The following is a 22,551-nucleotide window of genomic DNA, read 5'->3' as shown; positions in this document are numbered from 1 at the left end:
GTAGAACGGTTTACTTGACTGGTGTCGGAACAGTTGAAGGCAGCCCACAATGCACTTCGCTACTCGCTGCTTTTGTTCCCTACGTCAGTCTTGCGTCAGTGTGCGGAACTGAAGAGAAATGTCGTCGCGTTGGTGGAGGTTTTAGTTTCTTTCAAGTTAATTTCAGTGTTGTAAAATTTGGAGCTATTTTACAAAGCAGATAGACTTTACAATGGCTGCCTGTGGACCCTCTAAAGCTGAGTTTGTGGTTGGTGAAAAATATCGTTTAGTGAGGAAAATCGGTAGTGGTTCTTTCGGGGACATTTATTTGGGAATCAACATCACAAATGGAGAGGTAAGTTGATGATATTTTAGTTCTGACGGTTTCAGAAGCCTCTTCTATATTCGGTGCACCCAGCAAATCTTGCGATATGTCCATTGGACGCCCTTAAACCTAGTAATTCGTACGTCTTATGGAGCCCCGTTCCCAGGGTCCCCATAGCCTAGGCTGCATTGCACGAGTACTCAAGGTCCGTGCACTACTTAAATTTATCTCGCTGTGCCTTTGGTTGGGCCCCTGCCTTCCGGTCGGAATTGATGAATAATGTCTCCTCTTTTCGGGTTATTCCCGTTTCTCCACTTAGATCGCCAACCGATCTTTTATTTGTTGTTGTTTTGGAAACGGTTACGTGGACGTTGATTCATGAATCGCAAGTTCTGAGTCATATTCGATTATAACGACTTGCAAGAGCTGCTTCCAAATGCCCCACCCTATGTTTGGAATATTTCTGAACCACTCGTACAGTCCCGAAATTTTTAAAGTTATCTGTCAGGTCGTTGACTAAGTGTGCTTTCATCAGTGAATCAATAACCTCGTTGCACTAATACTTATATTTTTTATTGTATTCTGTGAAAAATGTAAAATCTAATGCTGGGTGTTGCATTGCAATCGCCGATGAGGTATTTTGTCTTGTTTTCTGTTGTTTTAAATGTACAAATGATATCCATCATCAACTTTGTGGATCCTAGTGAGGTTAGGTTTCCTTTTTATAAAGCAGCCTTCATTGCATTGGCTAAAGTGATGTTTGTAACCTGTCTGTAAATTACACTTACTTCAAGATGTTCATTGTGCATCAGAATTTTATGTCTGTAAAAAAAAATACACTTTGTTTTTGTTTTTAATTTTCACTCTTATGCTGGGATTGCTTTCCATTACAAATTGTTCTGGGCCAGAAATATTTCTATCTTTTACATACTGCCATCAAATCATCTGTATTTTACTGTTCTCGAGTGATTCCTTGTACAATCTATCCCTAAATGATGTATTTGTATAACTTAAAGTGTATGAATTTCCCTAATTACTTTTGTCAAATGTACAGTGGTTTTTTTCTTTTATTTTATAGGAAGTGGCTGTAAAGCTTGAGCCTGTAAGAGCAAGACATCCACAACTATTGTTTGAAAATAAGCTGTACAAGATTCTTCATGGAGGAATTGGTATCCCACACATTAGGTGAGTTCAATCCTCCAAAGTTCCTTTTTATATTTTTATGTATCTTTGCTGATCAAAATACAAGTGCAACTGTGTGCGGCTGCTCCAGCATGGCAGAAAGGTGTTACCGCTGCAGCCAATGACATTCATTCATACTTTTTGGGCTGGTGTGTGCGTAGAACCGGCATCACATTCGCTTTTGAAGGGGTGCTTTGGCTGCCGGGCACAGTCACATCCCCTCTAGATCCAGCAGTGTTGCAGTTCCTCTCGATGGTGTCAGACTTTGCCAATGGCTGTCGTCCATAGGCCGTCAGCACGGGTTGCCTGTTCCCACACTGATATGTCGAAAGGGGCCCGTTAGGCCGAGGATATGTGCATTTCTTCGAGGGTCGTCTGCTTTGCGTGGGTGTTGTTGTAATCTCGCCGAGGCCTTGAGCGCGTCGAGCAGGCTGCCCGGCTTGCCCGTTCGAGCCCATCGATTCGAGCGAGACGGCGCCCGTGGACCCGCGAACGCCGCGAACGCCGCGAACGCCGCGAAGGCTGCGAAGGCGAGCGCAGTACACGGCGCCAAGGTCGTCGGGCCGTCTACCCCCAGAGCGAGCAACCCGCTCTCCCACTCGACCCTTTCGGCGGGGTTGGGGCTGGGTAGGGCTGGGTAGGCTGGGCCGAGGGGTGGCTGGGCCCCGCTACTACCCGCCGGGGCGGCAGGGCCTCCGGAGGGGTCATTGTACTCGTCCGATCGAGACGAGTCTCTCCCCTTTCTTGGTGGTGGTCGCCTGGCTGGGCCTGGCTGTGCTGCCGCTCGGGCCGCTTAGCCGCGTTGTGCCAAAGGGTTGTGCCATAGCCGCGAACGCCGTGTCCGCGGCGAATGCCCAGTGGGGGCGGCGCTAAGCCGTGGCTAAGCAGGGCGGGTGCGGCGGCGCGGGGCGGCGCGGGGCCGGGCCGCCAATCGATAATCGCGCGTCAGACGGAGCCCTCTGTCTCTCTCGCACTCGTGCGGCGGGCCGTCCAGTGCCGTCGGTGTGCAAGAGAGACAGTGGCGAAACCACTGTGCCCTACCCTTAGGCCAGGGCTGGCGCTGGAAGAGACACTTGCACTGGTTCTCCCCCGCCCCTCCCTCTGCCAGCTGTTTACGCGGGTCGGACCTGGCGGACCTGCCGTGCCGCGCGGGGGTGGGTGGAGTGGGGGTGGTTGGCACAGCGGCACAGCTGGGCTGGCACCGGCACCTTGGAACACGCAGAAACGGCACACGGCGGTTCGGGGTGTGGCAGGGCTTGGCAGGGTGGCGCGCAAGGGTGGTGGTTTTCTCGTTGACTCGTCCAGGTCTTTTGGGCTCGGTCCGGTTTCCCCGTCTGCATTTCGCGGCAGTGACCCGCGTCACGGTGGTCAGCTGATCGGTTCGGTCACTCGCGGAGCTGGGGTTTGGTTGAAGGGAGGGGTCTGTTTGGAGTCGGTTTCTATTTTGGTTTGGGGAGAGGTATACTTCCGGTGGGCTGGAGGGTGGTTATGAAGGGCAGGGCTAGGTCCGTTGGAGGACGGGCCCCGGTCAGGCCTTACCGCTCAACTCGCCACTCGCCTGGCCGGCTGCTGCTGCTGAGCACGGCCAGCACGGCGCGGCGATGCTGGCGCGGGGCGGGGCGGCAACACCGCGCGCCTCTCAGCTGGATGCGGCGTTGCCAGCTCGCCGCGCCGCCAGCCCGCCGCCGCCCGGCCCCGCGCAGCCCCGCCGCACTGTCTCCTCTTTCTTCTTTCTCTCTCGCGCGCACTGCCCTGTCCTCCCTCTCTCCGCGCCTCTCTCTGTCCATGCCGGGCAATGCCGGGTGTCCCTTTGTTTTGTCCGTTCCTCGGGGCGAAATAAATCGGCCAATTGGCGGGTGCCGTTCGGACCGGTAGGCACTGGACACCAATCAGCAAGGCTAGGCCTGGGGCCCTTGGGCCCTTGGGGCTTCGACCAGCCAGGGCTCCCGCGTGTCCTACCTGCCTTCTCCACCCTCTGCGCCGGAATATGGTCAGGACGTCCTGAACACGTGCCTGTGGCCGGTTCAGAACTCAGCTTTGTCGTCCAGCCTCGCTCGCACTCGAACAGAATTTGGCATGAGTGCGAGAGAGAAAGATGCTGTTCGGCATTGTTCTGCTGGAGTCTGGTGGTCATCGATCAACAGGTGCACGGCGCCGTGCCCTCTGGTGTGTTGCGCCGAGGAGCCAGGGCGCGTCGCGGACTTCTCGGACGCGCCGCCTTGCTTGTTTTCGCTGCCTGGCGCTGGCGGCGTAGCGCGCGGTTTTCTTTGGTGGAAACTCTAGCGTGGCGCGTGTGGCCGGGCAGCCCGCCAGCCTGGGCGCTGTGGCGCTGGGCCTGGGCCATCATGGGGCCATGGCCGCGGCTGCCGCGGCAGGCGCTCCTCGAGACGGAGAGGGCCGCCGCCGCTTCCTGCCGAGACGTCCGAGACCCCGAGACTGGCTCGACGGGCCGGACCAGACGGTCAGACGGGCCGCCCGACGAATGCCGTCATGCCGTCCCGTGGCGCAGGCGTGCCGGAAGGTTGCCTACCCTGCACGGCTGCTGGACGTCGCGCGCGTCGCAGTGGATGCGGTGGAGCAAGCGGCCAGAAAGTGAAATCTTCGCACCCGCCCCGCCTCGCTCCTCGGCCCCTCCCTCCCTTTCTCCGTCGCCATGCTCCGCCACGCCCCGCCGTCTGTCACGCTGACCGCCCTCCGCCGACACCTCCGCCACCACCTTGGCGCGTCGCGGTGCCTCGCGGTGCCTCGCGGCGCGGGCTGCCGAAAACCTTGGTCCACCAAGCGCGCGCTTTCTCAAGGCGACGGCGGCGGCGCCCCTCCCCTCGCAGTGTCGGGGCCCATTGAGCGCGGCAGCGCGACAGTGACGATGATTTCGGTGATCGGCGTGTCTGGCTCGGCCGGGTCGTTGATTTGTCGCGATGGCCTCATTGCGTCCCCGTGGTCCCCGTCGTCGGTGCCCCTCGGTGCCCCTCGGCCTCGCCGCCGCGGCGACGCCATGCGTCGTCGTTGCGCAAGGCTGGACGCTGGGCCGCGGGGCCCTTGGCCGTGACGGCGGCGCCGCGGCGTGGCGGTGCAGTTGCAGCGTCAAGTGCAGCCGGGGCGCCCTGCGCCGCCGAGGGTCCCGTTCCGTTAGCGGTCCGCGGCGTCCGCGGCCACCAGTCCAGGCCGGTGGCGCGGCGGGTCCCTCTAGGCAGGGCCAGGCAAGGCCGAGGCCGAGGGGTCGGTGAATGGGTGTGCGCCGCGTGCGGGGAGACCAGCCTCGTTGAAGGCGGCTGGCGTGGCGCCGCGCTAATAAGACGATATGAGTCAGTGCGGCGGGAGGGGCCGGCGCGGCGTGGCGGCGTGTGTTTACAAACAGGCTCTGCGTTGGGCCCCCGCCACGCCGCCAGCGCGGCGTGTTGTGTGGCGAGGGCCAGGCCGGGCCGCGCAGCCAGAGGATAATACACGCGACGCGATGAGCGACGGCGGTGATAGCGTCGTCCTATCGGCCGCGCGCCGCGTCTTGTCCCCGTCGGGCTACGCCGGGCGTGGCGGCCAAGCGCGAGCCGACCCACGTCGTCACCGCGTTCCTTTTGCGACGTTGACGCCACTGGGAGGGGGAATGCCCGTGCCGGTGGCGACGTTTTTGCGTTTTGGCGTGGCGGCCCACGGCTTGCCCGCGGCTCGGCGTGTTCCCACGGTCCGCGCAATGAAACGTCACAAACGGGTTGAGTGAGGCTGTTCGTCCAGCTGCACCGGCAGTAGTGGCGGTGGCGAGCGACTCGGCGACAAGGAAAACCAGATGCGACCGCTCGGCTCGGTTCGGTTCGGTTCGGCCGGACGGGATGGACGCGACGCGATGCGGCCTGGCCCCGGACTGCCCCGGACTGGCCTCGCCCGCCGCTGAAGACGTTCCGGTCTGATTTGGGGGCACCGCGCGGACCGCTCGCGCGCGCGTGCCTGCGTGCGTGTCGTGTGCGTTGGTTTCCGGGCGTTATGTCCGCGGTGTCGACCCGCTTCGGCGTGACGCGGAGCAGCGCGAAGCGGCGCAGACAGTGGTGCAATGCATGGCCGCGGCAGCGCGGGCAAGATTACTCTTGCTGACGGGCAGGGCCCGGCTGGATCCGAACGCAGTCGCTTTGGTCGCTCTGTCTGCCTCGCAGCGCCCTTGGTGCGAGAAAGAGAGAGAGCGAATGGGGCACTGCTCGGAAGCCGCCTGCAGGGTTGAGTCAAGTCAAGCCGAGTCAGCACTCGTCACCCACTCTCCGGGTATCGGGTGGCATCACCGCCGTCGCGCCGCCGCCTCGCCTTGCGCAGCGCAGCGCGAATCTTGTTGTTGTCTGCGAAAATAGACTGGAAGTGTTTATGTAAGATGCAGATCGGCGCCTCGTGGCGGGGCGGGGCGGGGCTGACGCGCTCCTTGATCGGCAATGAAAGTCGCGCGGCGTGGGCGACGACGTCCAATTGCCGCCGTTTTCCCCGTGTCTCGTTTCGCCGCGGGCAGGGCCGGGCGGGGCCGGGTCGACGCTCGCGCCCGTGTGTGTGTGTACGGATGTATTGGTGTGTGTGGATTCCACTGATGGGCCGGCTGCGTTGGCGGCTGGAGGTCTTTGACTCGGTGCGCGGTGCCGCGTGAGTGGAGTAGAGTGTACACGGCTACGGCCCGCGCGGCCTGCGGCCCGGGGCCCGGCCGGGTCTGCTGACCTGCGCCGGCTTGCTGCTCCTCTAAATACTCATTGGCTCACGTATATGGCGCGGCCGTGCGGGGCAACGCACGGGGGCGCGGCGAGGGGCACCGGCCGCCAGCATGGAGCCAGCAGCCGCGAGTCGGCGCTCTCCGCGAGGCTCGCGGAGGAGCACGCGGAACGCGGAGAGCGGAGCTAGGCAGGGTTTTGGGTGGCCGCCGCGTCGGCGTTTACGGTCCCCCTCCCCCGAGACTCGGAGACTCCGCAGGACGGACTCGGCGGTGGGCGACACCGCGATGAGTGACTCATCCACCTGGCCGCCTTCAAGGTTTCGCCTCGCTTCGCCTTCGCCCGGCTGGAGTTCTTTTTGTGGTCCTGGCGTTGCGTTTGTCGTGGTGCTGTGGTCCGCGGCGCGTGCCGAGTCCTTCCTTCCGGTGTCCTGCCGCCTCATTCTCGTGCTATTTCGAGGCCTTCCGCTCGGCCCGCCAGGCCCGCGGCAAGGGAAGGGAAGGGAAGGGCACGTCTGTGCCTGGCCCGCACTGGCCCGGCGCACGGCGGCGAAACAGCTGAGCGGTGCAGGCAGCGCATACCGGCGTGGGCTGTCGCTGTGGCCGTCGCTGTCAGGCCGTCTCGAGCCAAGCGGACCTGAACGAGCTTGGCTTTGCTGGCCCGTCCGCGCCGTCCGCGCCCGTCGCCCAGGCAAGGGAAGGGGTCACCGCGGTCTTGACCTTGGCGGCCTGCTGCTGCGGCTGGTGGCGCGGCCCGCCAGGCCCGCCAGGCCCGCCCGCCGTGTGGGCGACTTTGCAACCCGCGAGGCGACGAGGCGAGGCGACACACGCTGGGCTGGCTGGCTCGCCCGGAGGATCGCTGGCTCGCTCGGTCGCGCACCGCTTGTTGTCCCTCGTCGGCGTGCTGGTCGGTGCGTTGGCGGTCCGAGGCCGGTCCGGCCGTGCGGCTGGACCTGGACCGGTGCGGCGTGCGGCTTTCGCGTCGAGTGACACGACGGCGGCGTGGCGGCATTTCCTCGCCGCGGCCGCGGTGGCGGCTGCTTTCTAGTGTGTGTAATTACACGACGCGAAGCCGATGTCTTCGCTCGTCGCCGTGCTGCTGCACGTGGCCGTGTTTGTTGTGTACTGTACCGCCGCGTCCGCGTCGTCCGCGGCCCCAAACGTGGCGGCTTGACAATTTGGTGGCGCGCCAACGCCGTGGCGGTCCGAAGCGTTAGCGGGCTGAATAAATTACCCCGCGCGGCGAGCCTCCGCGGCCCCGTCCCGTCCCGTTCGTTTCCGTTCCGTTTGAGTCGGATGCTTGATCTGTCCAGATCACACACACAGACGCACGTATACACACGGACACACAGCCGGCGCCTCGCCTCCTGCCAATAGGACGCGACTTTCCACGCGACAGTGTGTCGCTTTGGTCGTCCCCTTTTCTTATTTTCTCTCATTCCCACGACGGGCTGTTGGATCTTTGTCGCGACTCTTTGACGGCGCCCGCGCGGGCGGGGTTCGATCCGGCGACCTTTGCGTCGTGGGGTGGGCCCCCGAGACCGCGCGGCCACCGCGGCGCCGGGACGGGGCGTCATTGGGCGCCCTATCGGTGTGCTGCCGGGTCGAGTTGCGAAAATGGATCGGTGAGGGCCGCGACGGCCGCGAGGGCCCGGAGGGAGCAGCCCGATAAAGCTGCGGCCCCGCCCTTAATTCGCCGCGGACGTGACGTCACCGCCCAGGCGCCGAGGCTCCGGTCTCCAGGGGCTGTGCTAGTGTGCCAGGCTCGGCCACGCTTCGCCTCCTTATCGCCCCGATGCTTGGCCCGGCTTTGGCCCTCCGCGGGGCCGCCGAGGGCCGACGGCGACACGCGAGCCCATTGCGCCGTGCTGGGCCGTGCTGGGCCGGAGCGGCTGGGCTGGGCCCACGCTAGACGCTCAAGGCTCGCGACGGCGAGGACGGCGAGGGCGTTTGCGCCACGGCGACGCCTCGTCGCCTTGAGCGCGTTGTCTCTGGAAAGTTTGGGTGGCGGCCCAGCCCTCCAGGCCTAGAGCCCAGCGCGGCGTGTTGCGGTAGGGCTCGACCCGACCCTCGAACCGGCCGGGGTGGGACGGGGCGGGACGGGACTTGTTGGGTGATCCAGAAAGTTTGTCCGGCTGGTCGCGTTGCTTCGCCTTGCTGTCGTCGGGACGGCCGTCTCGTATCGGGGACGCGGTGACGCACGTGGAGCGTCTTCGGTTTGGTTCCGTCAAAGCCTGTGCGTCCTAGTGGGTCAGGCGCTGGTACGCCACCCCCTGGCCACCCCCTGGTGCGGTCGGGCGGGACGGGCGGGCCTGGCGGGGGTGGCCACGACGCCGTGCTGTGCTGCTGCTCAGGCGGGCCAGGCGCGGCCCGAGCTGGGACGGGCATGGCGAAGTAGGTCATGAGGTCGCTCGGCGCGGGCTGCGCTGCGCCGCGCCGCGCTACGCCCGTCGGTCCGGCCCAGCCAGCCAGCCAGCCAGCCCGCGGCAGGGGGAAAGCAAAGGGACCAGCCTGGCCCGGGCCGCCAGCCGCCAGGCCCGACCTCCGCGCAAGTAGTTCATGGTCTTGCAAAACGGCTGCTGCGCCTTGGCTGCGCCCGCCGCCTTGGCCCCGGTCAAGTACAGGGCCTCGGAGGCTGTCTGTCTGGGCCTGGCGGTCTGGCTGCGGCTGCCTGCTTGCCTGGCCGTGTCGGATGCACGGAGTGGCACGGAGTGCGTGGTCCTGGCGCGCTGGCGCATCAGCGCTTTGGTCCGGAGAGCGGCGTGGTGGTGCAGTGGGTGGGCCCCGGAGTGCAGCTCTGGGTCCACGGCCCGGACGGCCCGGACGGCCTGGACCCGGGCGGGGCAGCGGGGCACCAAGGCGGACGGCGGACGCTGGGCTGGTCGATGGCGCCAGGCTGCGCCAGGCTGGCCAGGCAGTGGCGGTGGGCGGCGTGGCGTCGAGGCGCTCTGCTCGTCACACGCTCGCCGCCATATGGCAGCGCACCGTGACACGCCGTGCGGGTGCATTTTGGCCGAGGTTGTGGCCAGGCCTCGGGCCAGGCGGGCCCCGCCCTCTAGGCCGGACCGGACGTGGCGCTGGACCGCTGGACTGCTCTTTGCACCGCGCTTCGGCGATAGCGGGCTTCCCGTTGTCCGCGCGCGTCGTGCACGCTGCACGCACCTGCATGCCATTGCCATGGAGGGAGGGCGATGGACCCGCCGGCAGATACGCGGCGCGCGCGGCGGAGGGCCTCGCCATCGTCATCGCCACCTCGGCCGATAATGCGCGGCCCGCTGGCTGGAACGACGCCGACGGCCACGACGGCCATCGCGTACCTCTCGGCGAAGTCGCCTAGCCCCGGCTCTGCTCGTCGTGAACGCATCACGGCGTCGGCCCGATGCCTCCGAAGGTGAGGAGGCGGGGTGGGGCGCGGGGCGTCGGCGCCGCGCCTCCCCACCCGCGCTTATGCAACGGCACTGCGTGTGCCGGGCAGCGGCGGGGCGGGGCGGGGCAAGGCTTCCGGAGGCGCACGCGCCGCGCCACGCGTCCCGCCCCGAAAATATGTCCGTCACCGCGGATTCGGGATTGAAATGGTCTGGACTGCAGCGTCGGGACTCAGTGTCGCTGGACGCGGAGGAGAGGCGGGGCAAGGCGGGGCAGTGGAGGGGCGATCCCCTCAAGGCTGCGTGAGTGCGGGGTGGAGCGGAGCGGACACTGTCGTGTGTCGGTACGCCTCTGTACGCCGGAAGATGTGCCAACCGCCTCTCACACGCGTGCTCGCTGCCCGCTCCCCGCTCTCGGACGCCAGGCGCTCGCGGCTCACGCTCACGCACTGCCAGGAACACCCAGATGGACGGCCGGGAGCTTGATGTGCCCGATGTGCGCGCCCATTCCCGAGTCCTGGAAACGGTACGCGCGGTGGCGGCCTGGGAGTGTGCATGGGCGGCGGGGCTGCGGGGCGGCCTCGGAGACCAGGAAGTGGCCGGCGGTGGCGGTGGCGCGACGTGTGGGGCCTGGCCGTACTTTATTAGCGTGGCCTGTCGATATCACTGCCGCCGACGGCCCGCCGTGCCTGCCTTGCAGTGCCGTGTCCCCGTGTCGGCCTGCCTCACTTGCCTGACCAGGTCGCATGCGTCCCGCGTCCGGTGTCGGGTTGCGTCCTGGCCGCCGCCTGCCGTGCGTGTATCGTCTTGTCATGTCGCCTGACCCGCCGCCTCAGCCGCCGTCGGTCCGCGACCGGGATCCCGGAGCTGGTGAAGCTGTTGAAGCTAGTGGAGCCCTTCTATTCCTATCCCAGGGGTGCGGCCTGGACGGCCCGCACCGCCCGGACGCTGCGCTCACGTCAATACGTCGCCCCTGCGCCGCGCCCGGCCCGCCCGCACTGCCCCTCGCCTTCCCCGGCCGCGCTGCTCCGCGCTGCGCTGGGCCGTGCACGGCCGTGCAGGACGATCAATAATGGTAGGCAGGCCGGCAGGCTGGGCCGTCCTCACCTGGTGTAAAGTGCAGCCGGGGCACGGCGCGGCGGGCCGGCACACTGATTTCGCACTTTGTCGCCCAAGAGTGAGAGAGAGGAAGAGCGACGAAGGTGCGGTTCGGAATCAGCCCGCAGGCCGCAGGGTGGGCGCGGCTGGCGCGGCCGCCGAGAGCGAGTCCTCTCTCTCTGCGAGATGCATGCAGGCTCGGCGCCAACGCCTGGCGGGGCGGGGCGCGCGGACGGCGGTGGTGGCGGCGGCGGCGGCGGCGGCCCAGGAACCGCGGCGAAGGATGCCGTCGCCGGTGCGACATCTTCCGCGTCTGCTCGTTGAAAAGAGCCCGAGCCGGGCGTCCATTCATTCCAGGCGGCGGCCGCGGTGCGGGAAGGACGTCCCGAGTTATTCCTGGCTCCCCCAATTTGGACGCCTTTCCTTCCTTGACATGGCGAGCTGGCGGAGCTGGCTCCCGAGCGGCGGCGGGCGCGCGTGCGCGTGCATGCGTGTACGTGCGTGATGTCAGCCAGCTGCCGCGGCTACTGCAGTGCAGGCTACTGCAGGCTGCTGCCCCTGGCTAGCCTTGACTCGCTCACCCTGCCACCGGCCGCGGTGCCGTTTTGTCCCGTTACTGTCGATTGCTTGGCCAATTCGCGAAGCGGTGCAGCGAGGACGGCGTCGCGGCCCAGCCAGTTTGACGCGCTCGTGGCGATGACGCCCGTCCGGCTACTCGCCTCGCGTCGCGTCGCGTCGCCGCGGACGTGCGCTAAGTGACACGTGGGAGGCGTATGGCACGCAGGCTCTGTCGGCGAGGGTGGCCTGGTTGACCTGGTTCGCGGTGCGCGCGGTGCGCTGGCTGCCGCGCTGGCTGCCGCGCTGCACCACTGGCTGCCGCGCTGGCTGCCGCGCTGCACCACTGGCGGCCTGGCGGGGGCGGTCGTGGGATCGGGCGCGCCACTTCGCACGACCCGGAGCCAGCCGCAGCAAGCCGCCCAAAGGCTGCACGGCCCCGGGCGGCCCCGGCCCGGCCGCAGTTTCATCAGCGCAGCTCACTTATATAATTGGGGCTGTGCCGGCTGCGGGTATACGGCGCCTTGGCGGTGCTGCGTCGCGCCGCCCGGAGTTTGGCGCCAAGTTGTGCCCGGCCTGGCCAACAAGGGCCTGACGCCCAACCCGAGCCTCGCGCGGGGCTGGACCGGGCAGGGCGGCGTGCACGTGTTGACGCGCGTGAGCCCTGCCAGGCTCTGTGCGCTGCTGCGGCGCCGCGTGCTCGCAGTGCGTGTTGTCTTCGTCTTCCCGACCACCGAGCCGGCTGTACTGACGGTACTGACGTCCGCCCGTTTCCCTGTTTCAGATGGTTCGGCCAGGAGCGGGACTACAATGTCCTCGTCATGGACCTGCTGGGCCCCTCCCTCGAAGACCTGTTCAACTTCTGCTCGCGGCGCTTCACGATCAAGACGGTGCTGATGCTGGCGGACCAGATGATCGGCCGCATCGAGTACGTGCACTGCAAGAGCTTCATCCACAGAGACATCAAGCCCGACAACTTCCTCATGGGCATCGGCAGGCACTGCAACAAGGTGGGTGTTTGCAAGCATCGATTTGCGTTTGGGGATGTTAATTTACAACTTGGAGACGAGTACGGCTGGCGTGGTGCTTGGCGGGGACGACGGGGGTAATGAAGTGGCGCGGGGTGGGGTGGAGGAGGGAGGACTCGGGGAGGACGCCCAGGATGACGACGTAACATGCGGGTCGATTCGGCGCGGCGGGGCGGGGTGACGCACAGCGCGCAGCCATGGCACAGCCAAGAGCTGCGTCGCAGGCGCGGGACGAGACGGGGCGGTACGCGTGTGCGGCGGGAGGGAGGGAGGGGTGCTAGATGTCACCGTGTCGAACGTCGGGACGTCGGCAAGGGCAGGCCGAAGGGTTGGGCCTTGGCTGTCCTGCGGTGCGGCCAGTCAGGCCGGCCGGCCCCACCGCACCGCGCTGCTGTTGCTTGCGGTGGCGCGCGGCCTCTCCCTCCCTCCCCCCGCCGCCTTGATAAGGGCACCGCGACCACGACGCAGTCCTCGTGTGCCGCGTCGCACCGCGCCGCGTGCTGGCCCCGCCCGTCCCGGCTACTATGAATATTCACGATTGCTAAAAATAGTGTGCAAGGGGCTCGCCTTGCCTCCGCCGCGCCGCCAGACAGACCGGGCGGGGCGGCGGAGGGCGGCGCGGGGGCCCTACGCAGCACGCTGCGTGACACGCACGGGCTGCTTAAGCCGGCCGCGCGCCGCGCCGCCCTGCTCCAAGTACACCGGGGAGCAGGTGGCCCACTTCCCCCGCGGCCCGCGGGGTGCGTGACTGACGGCGCCTAGGCCGGCTCGGTGCGCGGTGCTCAGGGGTGGCAGGCGGGGGAGGCCCTCCTTGGGGGTCGCTGGCCTGCCGGTTGGCGGTGACGTCACTGGTACCAGGGTTGCCAGACCCTGAGTAGGCCAGTGCGCCACCAGAGCGCGCTCTGAGCGCCACCGGGCGCCACGGAGGCCAAGTCGCCACAGGTCGCCACCGGACCGCTCAAGTCGCCACTCTGGCGCCACGGGTCGCACTTGATCGCCACCGAGGCGCCACCGTCGCCACCCGTTTCGGCGCGCAGATTCGGCCGGCCGCGGGCCGAGGAGCGCGGAAATGTCCCTAATCCCTGATCCGCTGGGCGAGCGGCGAGCGCGCCGAGCCAAATCGCCACTGGTCGCCACCGATTCCGCGAAGTCGCCACGCCAGCGCCACTCGGGAGGCCAAATCGCCACTCAGGTCGCCACCGAAACTCGGCGCCACTTCGGCGCCACTCGGGCAGGCCGAGCGCCACTTTGGCGCTCTGGCGCCACTTCTGGCAACGCTGACTGGTACCGCAGGGTCCGCAGGGTAGTTCCCTGCGTCATGGCTGACTCGCCGCCCGTTCGACGCCGTGGCTTGCGTTGCTCGTGACGTCACCCTACACCGCCCCGCCTTACGCCCCGGGAGTGTGTGGTCTCACTGAAAATGGCTCCGCGGCGGAGCGTCGGGACGCCGGCAGCCCGTTCGGAACTAACCAGCTGATGGCATCGGCGTCGCAGAAGCGTTATCGCGAGCCGCGCCACGCCACGCCATGCCACGCCGCGGGGCGCCGGGGTTCGCTTATCGGCATTGCCGGCCGATTTGCCGGCCCGTTTTCGTTTTCGTTGATGCTCTCTCGGCCCACGGCCTACGGGTGTAGGCCCACTCTACGTCACGAGTGTGTCGCCTCTTGACCTCTGCATTTACGCTACGTTTGTCTTTCTTCTGCTTTCAGCTGTTCCTCATTGACTTCGGGCTGGCCAAGAAATTCCGTGACTCTCGCACTCGGATGCACATTATTTATCGAGAAGACAAAAACCTCACAGGCACAGCTCGATATGCCTCTATCAATGCACATCTAGGAATTGAACAAAGGTAAGAGTCTATGTCTGTCTGTGTTTTGTGACTGGCTGGGTCTGGGCCAATTGGTTACACTCTTTATTTTGATTACAGTCGCAGAGATGACATGGAGTCACTAGGCTACGTCTTGATGTACTTTAACAGAGGGGCCCTGCCTTGGCAAGGACTCAAGGTAAGTATTGGTGTCTTTGTCTTCTTCCAGGCAAATCACAGCTGGTGCTTGGAATCTTTCCTAATTGGATTTTTATTTTTAGGCCGCTACTAAGAAACAAAAATATGAGAAAATTAGTGAGAAGAAAATGTCAACGCCTGTTGAGGTGTTATGTAAGGTAAGCATTATTTTCATTATGATTTGCAATATTTTAGATTAATGGTGAGTGCGAAGCTTTGTTCTTTTTCAGCGTAACACTACATGTTTCTGTTGTCTTCCTTTCAGGGCTTCCCCGCTGAGTTTGCAATGTACCTCAACTACTGTCGAGGGCTGCGCTTTGAAGAGGCCCCCGACTACATGTACCTCCGGCAGCTGTTCCGCATTCTGTTCCGCACACTGAACCACCAGTACGACTACACATTCGACTGGACCATGTTGAAACAGAAGGCTGCCACATCGGCCGCAGGGGGTGGGTCGGCGGGGACCACTGGTAATATAGGTGGTGCCGGTGCGTCTACGAATGTGGCCGCAACAGGTGAGAACCCGTGAAGTTCCTTCATGTTTGGCTGCTCTTCAGACACCTTTTCCGGTTTTCTCTAGAGACACTGTGTGGTCTTGTGTAGTAGTGGTTGTGGTATGCATGCTGTGTGGAGATCAATTTGCCTCGGGACTGTTGTTTCCCTTTGGATTTCTTTTCTGTAGCACATGAATGCCAAGCGGCTCCAATTTCATTCTCATTTGCTGTCAATGTTAGCGTTCCACTTTGGAAGTGAAATTTCTTATCCTTTGACAGGGATGGCCTCACTTGTTTTACTTTCAATCTTGGCCCTGTAGTAATGAACTGCCTTTTTATACTCTTAATCTTTTGTCTTACTTTAGATTATGTACTTGTGATGTATGTGTTGTTTTGTTCTTTTTTTTTATTTACAAACCTCCTACTCTCCTCCTTATTGTTGCATATACAGACCCTTTCTGTTTTGTAAAATTATTTGTAATGTCAACTTCATAGCAAGAATTTACAATATCTCAATGAGCTATGAATAGCCCAGCTCAATCCTCTTGTTGCCCTCAAAAATATTTTCCTTACAAATCATTTCACCATGATTTTATGTTAAACTGACCCCAATGACAGAGTATTATGTTTTTGTAAGCACGACACTGTATTATGCATCTCTGATGAGCAGTATACTTCCTGGGCAGATGGAGAAATATTTGATCAAGTGCATGTTATCAAGGCTCTGGCTAACCTCTCCCTGCATGTGGTTCAGCCCAATGCAGGCAAAATAAGTCCAAGGCTGTGGCACCTAGGCTCGGATAGCTGAACCCATTCCCCCAATCCCTGCAACCCTGATCTGCCTTTGTGGTAAGGTCCTCCTGACTTCCTACCCTTAGTGTTTGGTTCTCTGTGGTACCTTCTAATTTGCACGTTTTACTTGAATTGTTTCTTTCACCATTTTTCTTTTGGAATGAATGCATGATTTTCTTAGTTGCATGATATGTGGCTCTTTTCAAGGGGGTGACAAGGATGTGGTATATGCGGCATCGACATAAACCCGAAACAATAAGTAGCACCAGGTAAATTCTCAGATAAACTTCATAAATCATAAGAACCATTTCATAAATTATTTTTCTCGTAATTGATTTTTTTTTTTTTTTTTACATTCTCATAACCATTTTTGCATTTTGGGCTCTTCATTGGAGGATTTCAAGCGCACGCGCATAACCGCATCCTATGCAGCTCGTAACCTTGGTACATGGCTTCTCTTTCACCTCTAATGTTCCCCTTGTTTTCTTTCTTTTTTTTTTAGGAAACCGTTAGGGTAACCGAGTCAACAAAGTGCCGTGGCACATTTAGTTCATCTCCATATTTTGTGATCATCTTTGAAAGAAGATGTTTCCGCATTGTTTCCGCAAGAATGGACTTATTCAACTGTGGAAGGAGTGTGTGAGTGATGTCAGTCAAGAAGAACCTTTAAACTTAATTTTTTTCTTTACATTTACTGGTTACTTTTGATCCCGAAGACCGCGACTTTGCTGTACTTTAGTTCATCAATTTGTATAATACAGTCAGTAACTCCCTCCAAAATCTTTGTTTTGATGGAATTGAAAAGCATGGTGACTGTTAATTCAGGCACATGGTTTTCTTTTTGATGCTAATGTTATGTTTTAATCTAAGCATTGTTCCTATCATTCACTTGAGTGATAACAACTTTTTTTTTCTTTTGATTTTGGATCATTTTTTCTGAACCTTTGATTCAACCACTTAATTTATTTTTTTACCTTTAAGGTGATTTCATTACCACATGAAATATTTCAGTGGGGTTAAAACTCCTGCCTCTTGGATGTTGGCATCCTTAAATTGTAATTTAGTGGCTCTCGTCCACTTCAATATTTCAAATACATACTATTCTCAAACCTGTTATCATTTTTATTAAAACATTCGCTTCACACTTCCACAATGTATGTCTCTTTTAACAAAATAAAATGCCCCAAAGTAAATTAAGAGTAAGTGTATATTTTGTTCTCGACCAGTATGGGATATTCATAACAATTCTTTGTGCGCTGGCTTTTCTTAAACTCTCCTTTGTTGCTAAAAATTTTTGTTCTAAATTCTGTGTCTATTGGAGAGCATACATGCAGCTGTTGTTTGCATCATGGTTCATGATTTACTGGTATTCTTCTTAGACATTTAGCTGAACTTCTGCCATGGAAATATTCCCCTACATGACTGAATTTACTGCCAAGCTTCATATTATCATAGTAACTAGCACATATTTCTGTGTTTCTGAATGCTACTTTATGTTTCTAACAAAATCTTTTTACTTCTGACAAACTTCATTGGAGGATGCTAAATTACCATTTCCCCTAATATCTTAATAAGCCTTGTCAGTGAACAAGCTCTGCAATGGACTGCAGTTTCTTTGTACAGTTAAACATGCTTGTTTTAATTATTTACTGAATGTACTTTACTATGAGACAATTTAAGTTATTGTACTGTAACTGAATACATATAGTGCAATATGATGGGCTTATTAATTAGAATGTTCATCTAAGATTGTCTGAATGTGTTATCAACATTAAATGTGCACTTTTGTTCATTCATGTGTTCTTTTTTTTTTCTATGGATGTTTTTTACTGTATAGGTTTTAATGCACCCTCCAATATGGTCATGAGCAATTGTTAACGTTTGAGATCTGTGACAAAAGAGAGATATTGCATCATGTTAAGCTGGCAAGTCAATTCCCACCTCTGTACAAAGTTGAGGATATCTGCTGAAGCTTCTGTTGACCTACATCATCTACATTAGGGTCCTGTGCTATTTATGAATAATTTTTTTGTGTGGGTGTGGTGTGTAGCAACCAATTATTGGTTGTTAATCTGTCCCTGCTTGTGACTTCACCTTTTTTTAAAACAAATTACATAAGTAATTACTAAGAACTAAGTGTGGCCTAGGACAGTGAAAGGTGTGACCGTGATAGGTGATACCCTTTCTATGTTGGTTGCCCTTTATATTTGTTATATAAACAGTTAGGTTCCGGGACAGCTAATGTTTGAGAAAATTTAGTAGCTGGCTTTTGTAAATATCTCACCATCTCCACTAACTGACATGGAAAACCAGATACCTGCCATTTGCAGATAATTTGTTTTCTCCCTCAATTTGACTTTGCCAATGTGAAGATTAAGTTTTTGTTCTGCTAAATTGGCTTATGCCTCCATTAGACATTGGATTTAATATTGTCTTTGAGGCTAGCAAAACTAAGGCTGTGATAAACCTGTACTATGCTAATCAACATGATGCATCTTTGTCTAGCATAAACGTGCCTGGTCTCAAAGCTTTGTTAAATCTTGTACAATGTTACTTTGAGAACGGTAGTCTCTATGCTGCTACTGGCTGACGCGATCTCCAGTCATGTTAGCTTATTTATCATGTCATTTTAGGTTAAGTTTACTTCAAGCACATGGCTAGAGATGCAATGGCATCAAAGGAAGGCATGGGTTTTCCGTTCCATTTTCATTTGATGCCATTGCCATACAAATCTGTGAGCGCCTTTGTTAACTAGACAATGGAATGAGCTCTTTTAAAATGTATAGAGTTTATCTGGTGTGTTTTGTTAGTGGACTTTGTAAGTAAGCATCATCATTGTAAATATTATGCATTAATGTAAGTATATACAGTAACTAATGAGGAGTAGGAATCAAACTTGTGTTTAGGATTTTAATAAATTACCAAATTTAAAGATTGAGTAATTTTCCTTTGAAAAACTCGGATATTTGTTTTAGACATTTTGTTGTAATGCGCCCCTTTCCCCCCTTTTTTTTATGAGACCTTTACCTTGTTTCATGTTTTCCTTTCCCCGCCCTTTTTTTATCTGTTGATCATTGTTTTGCCCCAATTATTGGTCCCTCCTACTGATGTGACCAGTACTGATATCAGAAAGTTGAACATGTATAATGAATTGTAATAAAAAAAAGAAAAATCCTTATTGGTTGTCCCTTTTTTACCTCTCCTTTTCTACTCAAGTTTTTGTTCGAAACGAACTGATTAGGGAGCTAGTATAGAAAACATAATACATGCACACGCTATAGGAGACAATAAACGCACAGTTAAATACGAAGCATTGTTTTCAAAGTACATACGGAGCATTGAGCATCAACCGGTTCTTGAAATTTGTGGAGCCCTCTCCTCGGCAGGCGGCTGATGCCTAGTGCTAGCGCCAGGCCATGGCCAGGCTAGCGAGGCTAGCGAGCAACGCTGGACAGCCTCCGGCGCAGCGGCTGCGATAGTCGGATGATGCGCTCCGAGGCCTGGTAGCGCAGGGCGCCCTGCGACACGGCCGAGGCGGTCTTGAGCTGCAGGTCGCTGGGGTGGGGCTGGGCCACGGCGCGCGGGGAAGGCTTGGCCAGGACTCGCAGGCGCGGCAGCAGGCGTCGCAGGCTGGCGGAGCGTCCGCGCCGCACGGAGCGCTGGTCCTGCGAGTGGTCACGCCGGGGCACCGCGTTGACGCGCAGCCACTCCTGGTGGCGCCTCCACTCTGCGTCCGACATGAGGCGCCGCTGACTGCCGCCGTCGCCCCGCCTGTGCAGCACGCAGCACGGGGTCGCCGTCGTCAACAGTTCAGTTTGGCCTCGGACACGGCGACGACGGCGACGCGGCTACTCACACGAACGGCAGCCGCGGCTTGGACAACGCCTCGAGGCGCGCGCTCACGCGCGACGTCACGCTGCCGCAGGAGTGCGCGGCGCGCGACCTGCAAGGGGTGCATGTAGTCAGAGGGGAGAGGTGTCCGGGCCGTCCGCGCCTCGCCCAAGGCCTCGCAGTACCGGCTGGTGTCGGCGTGCATGTCCAGCTTCCTGGAGGGCGCGATGGACAGCCTGGAAACGTGCGGCGTCGGCTGGGCGCGCAGGGCCGCCTTGGGGATGGGCCAGATGGGGTCCTGCAGCAAGGGCAGCCAGGTCAGCAGTCTCGCTGTCTCTCGCACTCCCGGAATCGGAATCGGTTTGCTGCCCTCGGACTCACCGGCCCCACGCTCAGGTTGGGCTTGGCCACGGACTTGTTCCTCCTGCTGTCGTGCCGGTAGTTGGGCTGAGCCAGCCGCTCCAGCCTGCGTCGCCTGCTCTCCGCCGGGACGCGGGGCTGCCCCGCTCCGCCTGCGCCGCCGTGGCTGCCGTCGGGGCCGCCGTCGACGCTCTGCACCGCGCCCCTCGCGGCAGTGGAGAGCGCGCGCTGGCCGCCCTCGCTGCGGGAGCGCCGCCTGGAACAGCCGCGGGACGGGGGCACTCGTCGTCGCCGTCATCGAAGGGCGGGGCGGGGGAGGACGCCTACCCCTGCAACGCCTGGAGCGTGGGGTGGTACTCGTGCAGCGGCACCCTGTAGCGCGTCGGCAGCCTCCTCCGTGGGTCCCTGCTGCGCCGCTTACGCGAGCGCCCCGTCCACTCCGCGACTCCCGGCGGCAGCCTGCCCTGCTTGCCCTGCTTGCCGTAGTCCAAGTCCTCGCCCAGCTCCGCCACCGGGTCCGTGCCCGCCTCCACGTGCACTGCCCGGAAACAAGCATCAAGGGTTCGAGAGCTGGGCGTGCACCAGGACTGCCAGGACTCAGCTCGCCACCGACGGCGGCGTTGTTGGCGCACCCGGCAGAACCACTTGGCTGCCCTGCGAATCATCCTGGAACGTCCGCACGGCCAGCGGGTCCAGCGGGTCCACGGCGTCCAGGTTCTCGAAGGTGTCCGAGACCTCAGCGCGCTCCAAGTCGGCGGCCTCGCCGTGGCCGTCCTGGCTCTGCTCGTCCAGTGCCATGCAGTCCAGGCTGGCGGTGGTGGGGCTGGTGCTGTGGCTGCAGCTGTACGCCGCGGTGCCCAAGCCCGTCGTTGCCGTGGCCGTGGCCGTGACGCTGTTGGTCCTGGTGGTGCTGGCCGAGATGGCGACGCTGCTGCTCGCGGCCGAGGCCGTGAACACGCTGCCACGCACGCTGCCGTCGTCCATGGTGGGTGGTCTCACGGGCGGTGCTCGAGGCCTGCAGAATGCTCGTAATCGTGAGGCTGGATCGTCGCCTGTCTCTCTCTGTCATAGAGCGAGCCGCAGACAGCAGGGAAAAGGAACGAAAGGAGAGGAAGGAGAGGCAATAGGTGAAGGAAAAGAAGAAGGTTCCCAGCCTCACCCCATCACGTCCGCCGCCATCTTCTGGCGCAGGGTGTCCTCGTCGTCGTCCTCGGCCTCTTCGTTGACGGGGGCGGCCCTCCGCGCCGCACCCTCACCCTGCGCGCCACCGGTCCGCAAGGCGCCCGCCGTCACGGCCACCTCCTTGCCGGTGGCCGCCAGCCTCCCGCTGCTGCAGGTCCACGAGTCGAGCTGCTCCTCCGGCGACTCGGGTGACTCGGGGAGGATGGGCGGGCCATGGACGGCGTGACGCTGCGCCGACACTCTCCGCCGGACCTGCCCCGGGGCGCTGCGTGCCGGGCCGGCCGGGCCCGACCCTGGAGCGGGCGCCGTCGAAGGGCGGCGGACGTGGGGCCGGGGGGCAGGCTCGGCGGTGGCGGGCCGGGGGCAGACCCCGGAGCCGCAGCCCACCCCGGCCCACGCGCCCACCCCCACGCCCCCGATGACGGCGCCGGCCGCCCAGCTCCGCGCGCTGTGTCTCGACGGCCTGGACCGACATGTCCGCGGGTAGGCGTCCCCGACAGTGGACTTGCAGCGGCACCTCTTTCTGCGGTGACAAGGCACAAGGCGCGAGCTGTAGCGGCACCCGGCAGGTGGTCGCGGGGCCACCCGGTGCCGCCATGGTGCCGCAGCGACGCGCAGCGAGTACTACTCGACGCGCACCTGGCGGCGTGCTGCAGGGAGTCCGGTGGCCACTCCGTGCAGTCCGCGTCCATGCCGCTAGTCCGGGCGCCGGCCCGGGGCCGTGCTGGCCGCGCTGGCCGTGGGCCCCATGGCGATGCCGCCCCGGCCGCCCCAGCCTCCGCGGGGGCCGAGGCGGGTGCCAGGGCCGCCAGGGCCGCCGGCCCGCGGGGCCTCCATCACGCTACGCTCCGCGGTGCCGCGCGTGGACTCTGCTAGCCCCCTGCACCGCCTGCATGGTCGCCTGCAAGCCTGCAACGAGCACAGCATCGCAGTGTAGTGTACGGGGCGGTACACGCACCCACGCCCCCTGCTCTGGCGCAGCAATTTTACAAACCGGAAGTGGAGAGGGCGGGGGGCTGCCGGAACAGCCGGAAGGCCCGGCAGCGGGGCGCGGGCCGCGGTTCCGCTCCGAGTGACGGCGACAATCAAATCGACGCCAACAATGCATCGTCTCAGTTCGCACGTTCGCACTCCCGCATCGCGATACGATAGAACACGTTTACGCGGAATACCACCAAATGCCACCTACAGTAGCAGGAAGGCGGCTTGAACCGTGTGCGGCCTGCGCGCGTCGGACGGACGGAGGGCCATGCTCCGACTTCTGCTAGGGACCCTCTCTGTGAGAGATGGGACAGAGCTGACGTCACAGGTCCTCGGGTGTAAATGGGCAAGAAGCTCCCCTTCAAGAGGCTAGCACTCCGGCTGGGGGCCATAAACAATTCGTCTGCGGATACCTGAGTTGGGGGGACCCCTAGTCTCGCACATGGCAGATCTGGTCGGCGTCGGGCCCATTTACACCCGAGGTCTGTGATTGGCTGGAGGCCGCCAGCCTGACCCATCTCTCACAGAGAGGGTCCCTAACTTCTGCCCGGCGTCTCGGAGATACTCCCGACGCGACGCCACCGAGGAGTATTGACGGCAAGCGGCGCCGGGGCGACGCCGCAACCGAGAGACTCTCTGTGTCTGAGGAACTGTGCGAAGTGAATGAGAAATAAAACACGTGCAACAGATTCAAAAGTTTTA

At 60.5% G+C, this 22,551-nt stretch overlaps 2 protein-coding genes across 3 annotated transcripts; one reads left to right on the top strand and one right to left on the bottom strand.

The window, feature by feature from the left end:
* The first annotated feature begins 48 nt into the window (after window positions 1-48).
* Window positions 49-18,671, top strand: LOC117653851 (casein kinase I). Of its 2 annotated transcripts, XM_034399816.1 has the most exons (9): window positions 49-334; window positions 1,383-1,489; window positions 11,961-12,186; window positions 13,914-14,053; window positions 14,132-14,210; window positions 14,293-14,367; window positions 14,475-14,724; window positions 15,703-15,764; window positions 15,998-18,671. In XM_034399816.1, the coding sequence occupies exons 1-8, from the start codon at window positions 212-214 to the stop codon at window positions 15,738-15,740; spliced, it is 1,038 nt and encodes a 345-aa protein (XP_034255707.1). In that variant the 5' UTR covers window positions 49-211; the 3' UTR covers window positions 15,741-15,764; window positions 15,998-18,671. The 2 variants fall into 2 exon arrangements, with proteins under 2 accessions (XP_034255707.1, XP_034255708.1); XM_034399817.1 differs by lacking the exon at window positions 15,703-15,764 and having other exon boundaries at window positions 50-334.
* A 676-nt stretch (window positions 18,672-19,347) lies between these two features.
* LOC117653197 lies at window positions 19,348-19,984 on the bottom strand. The gene is made up of 4 exons (XM_034398697.1): window positions 19,950-19,984; window positions 19,708-19,801; window positions 19,512-19,624; window positions 19,348-19,438 (listed from the first exon to the last, which is right to left on the bottom strand). The coding sequence occupies exons 1-4, from the start codon at window positions 19,982-19,984 to the stop codon at window positions 19,348-19,350; spliced, it is 333 nt and encodes a 110-aa protein (XP_034254588.1).
* Between the last annotated feature and the right edge of the window lie 2,567 nt (window positions 19,985-22,551).

The sequence above is a fragment of the Thrips palmi genome, unplaced genomic scaffold (assembly GCF_012932325.1).
Source record: "Thrips palmi isolate BJ-2018 unplaced genomic scaffold, TpBJ-2018v1 HiC_scaffold_8, whole genome shotgun sequence".
NCBI classification, from domain to species: Eukaryota; Metazoa; Arthropoda; class Insecta; order Thysanoptera; family Thripidae; genus Thrips; species Thrips palmi.
Note: the sequence above shows the minus strand (reverse complement) of the source record. Positions and strands in the feature narration are given on the sequence as shown.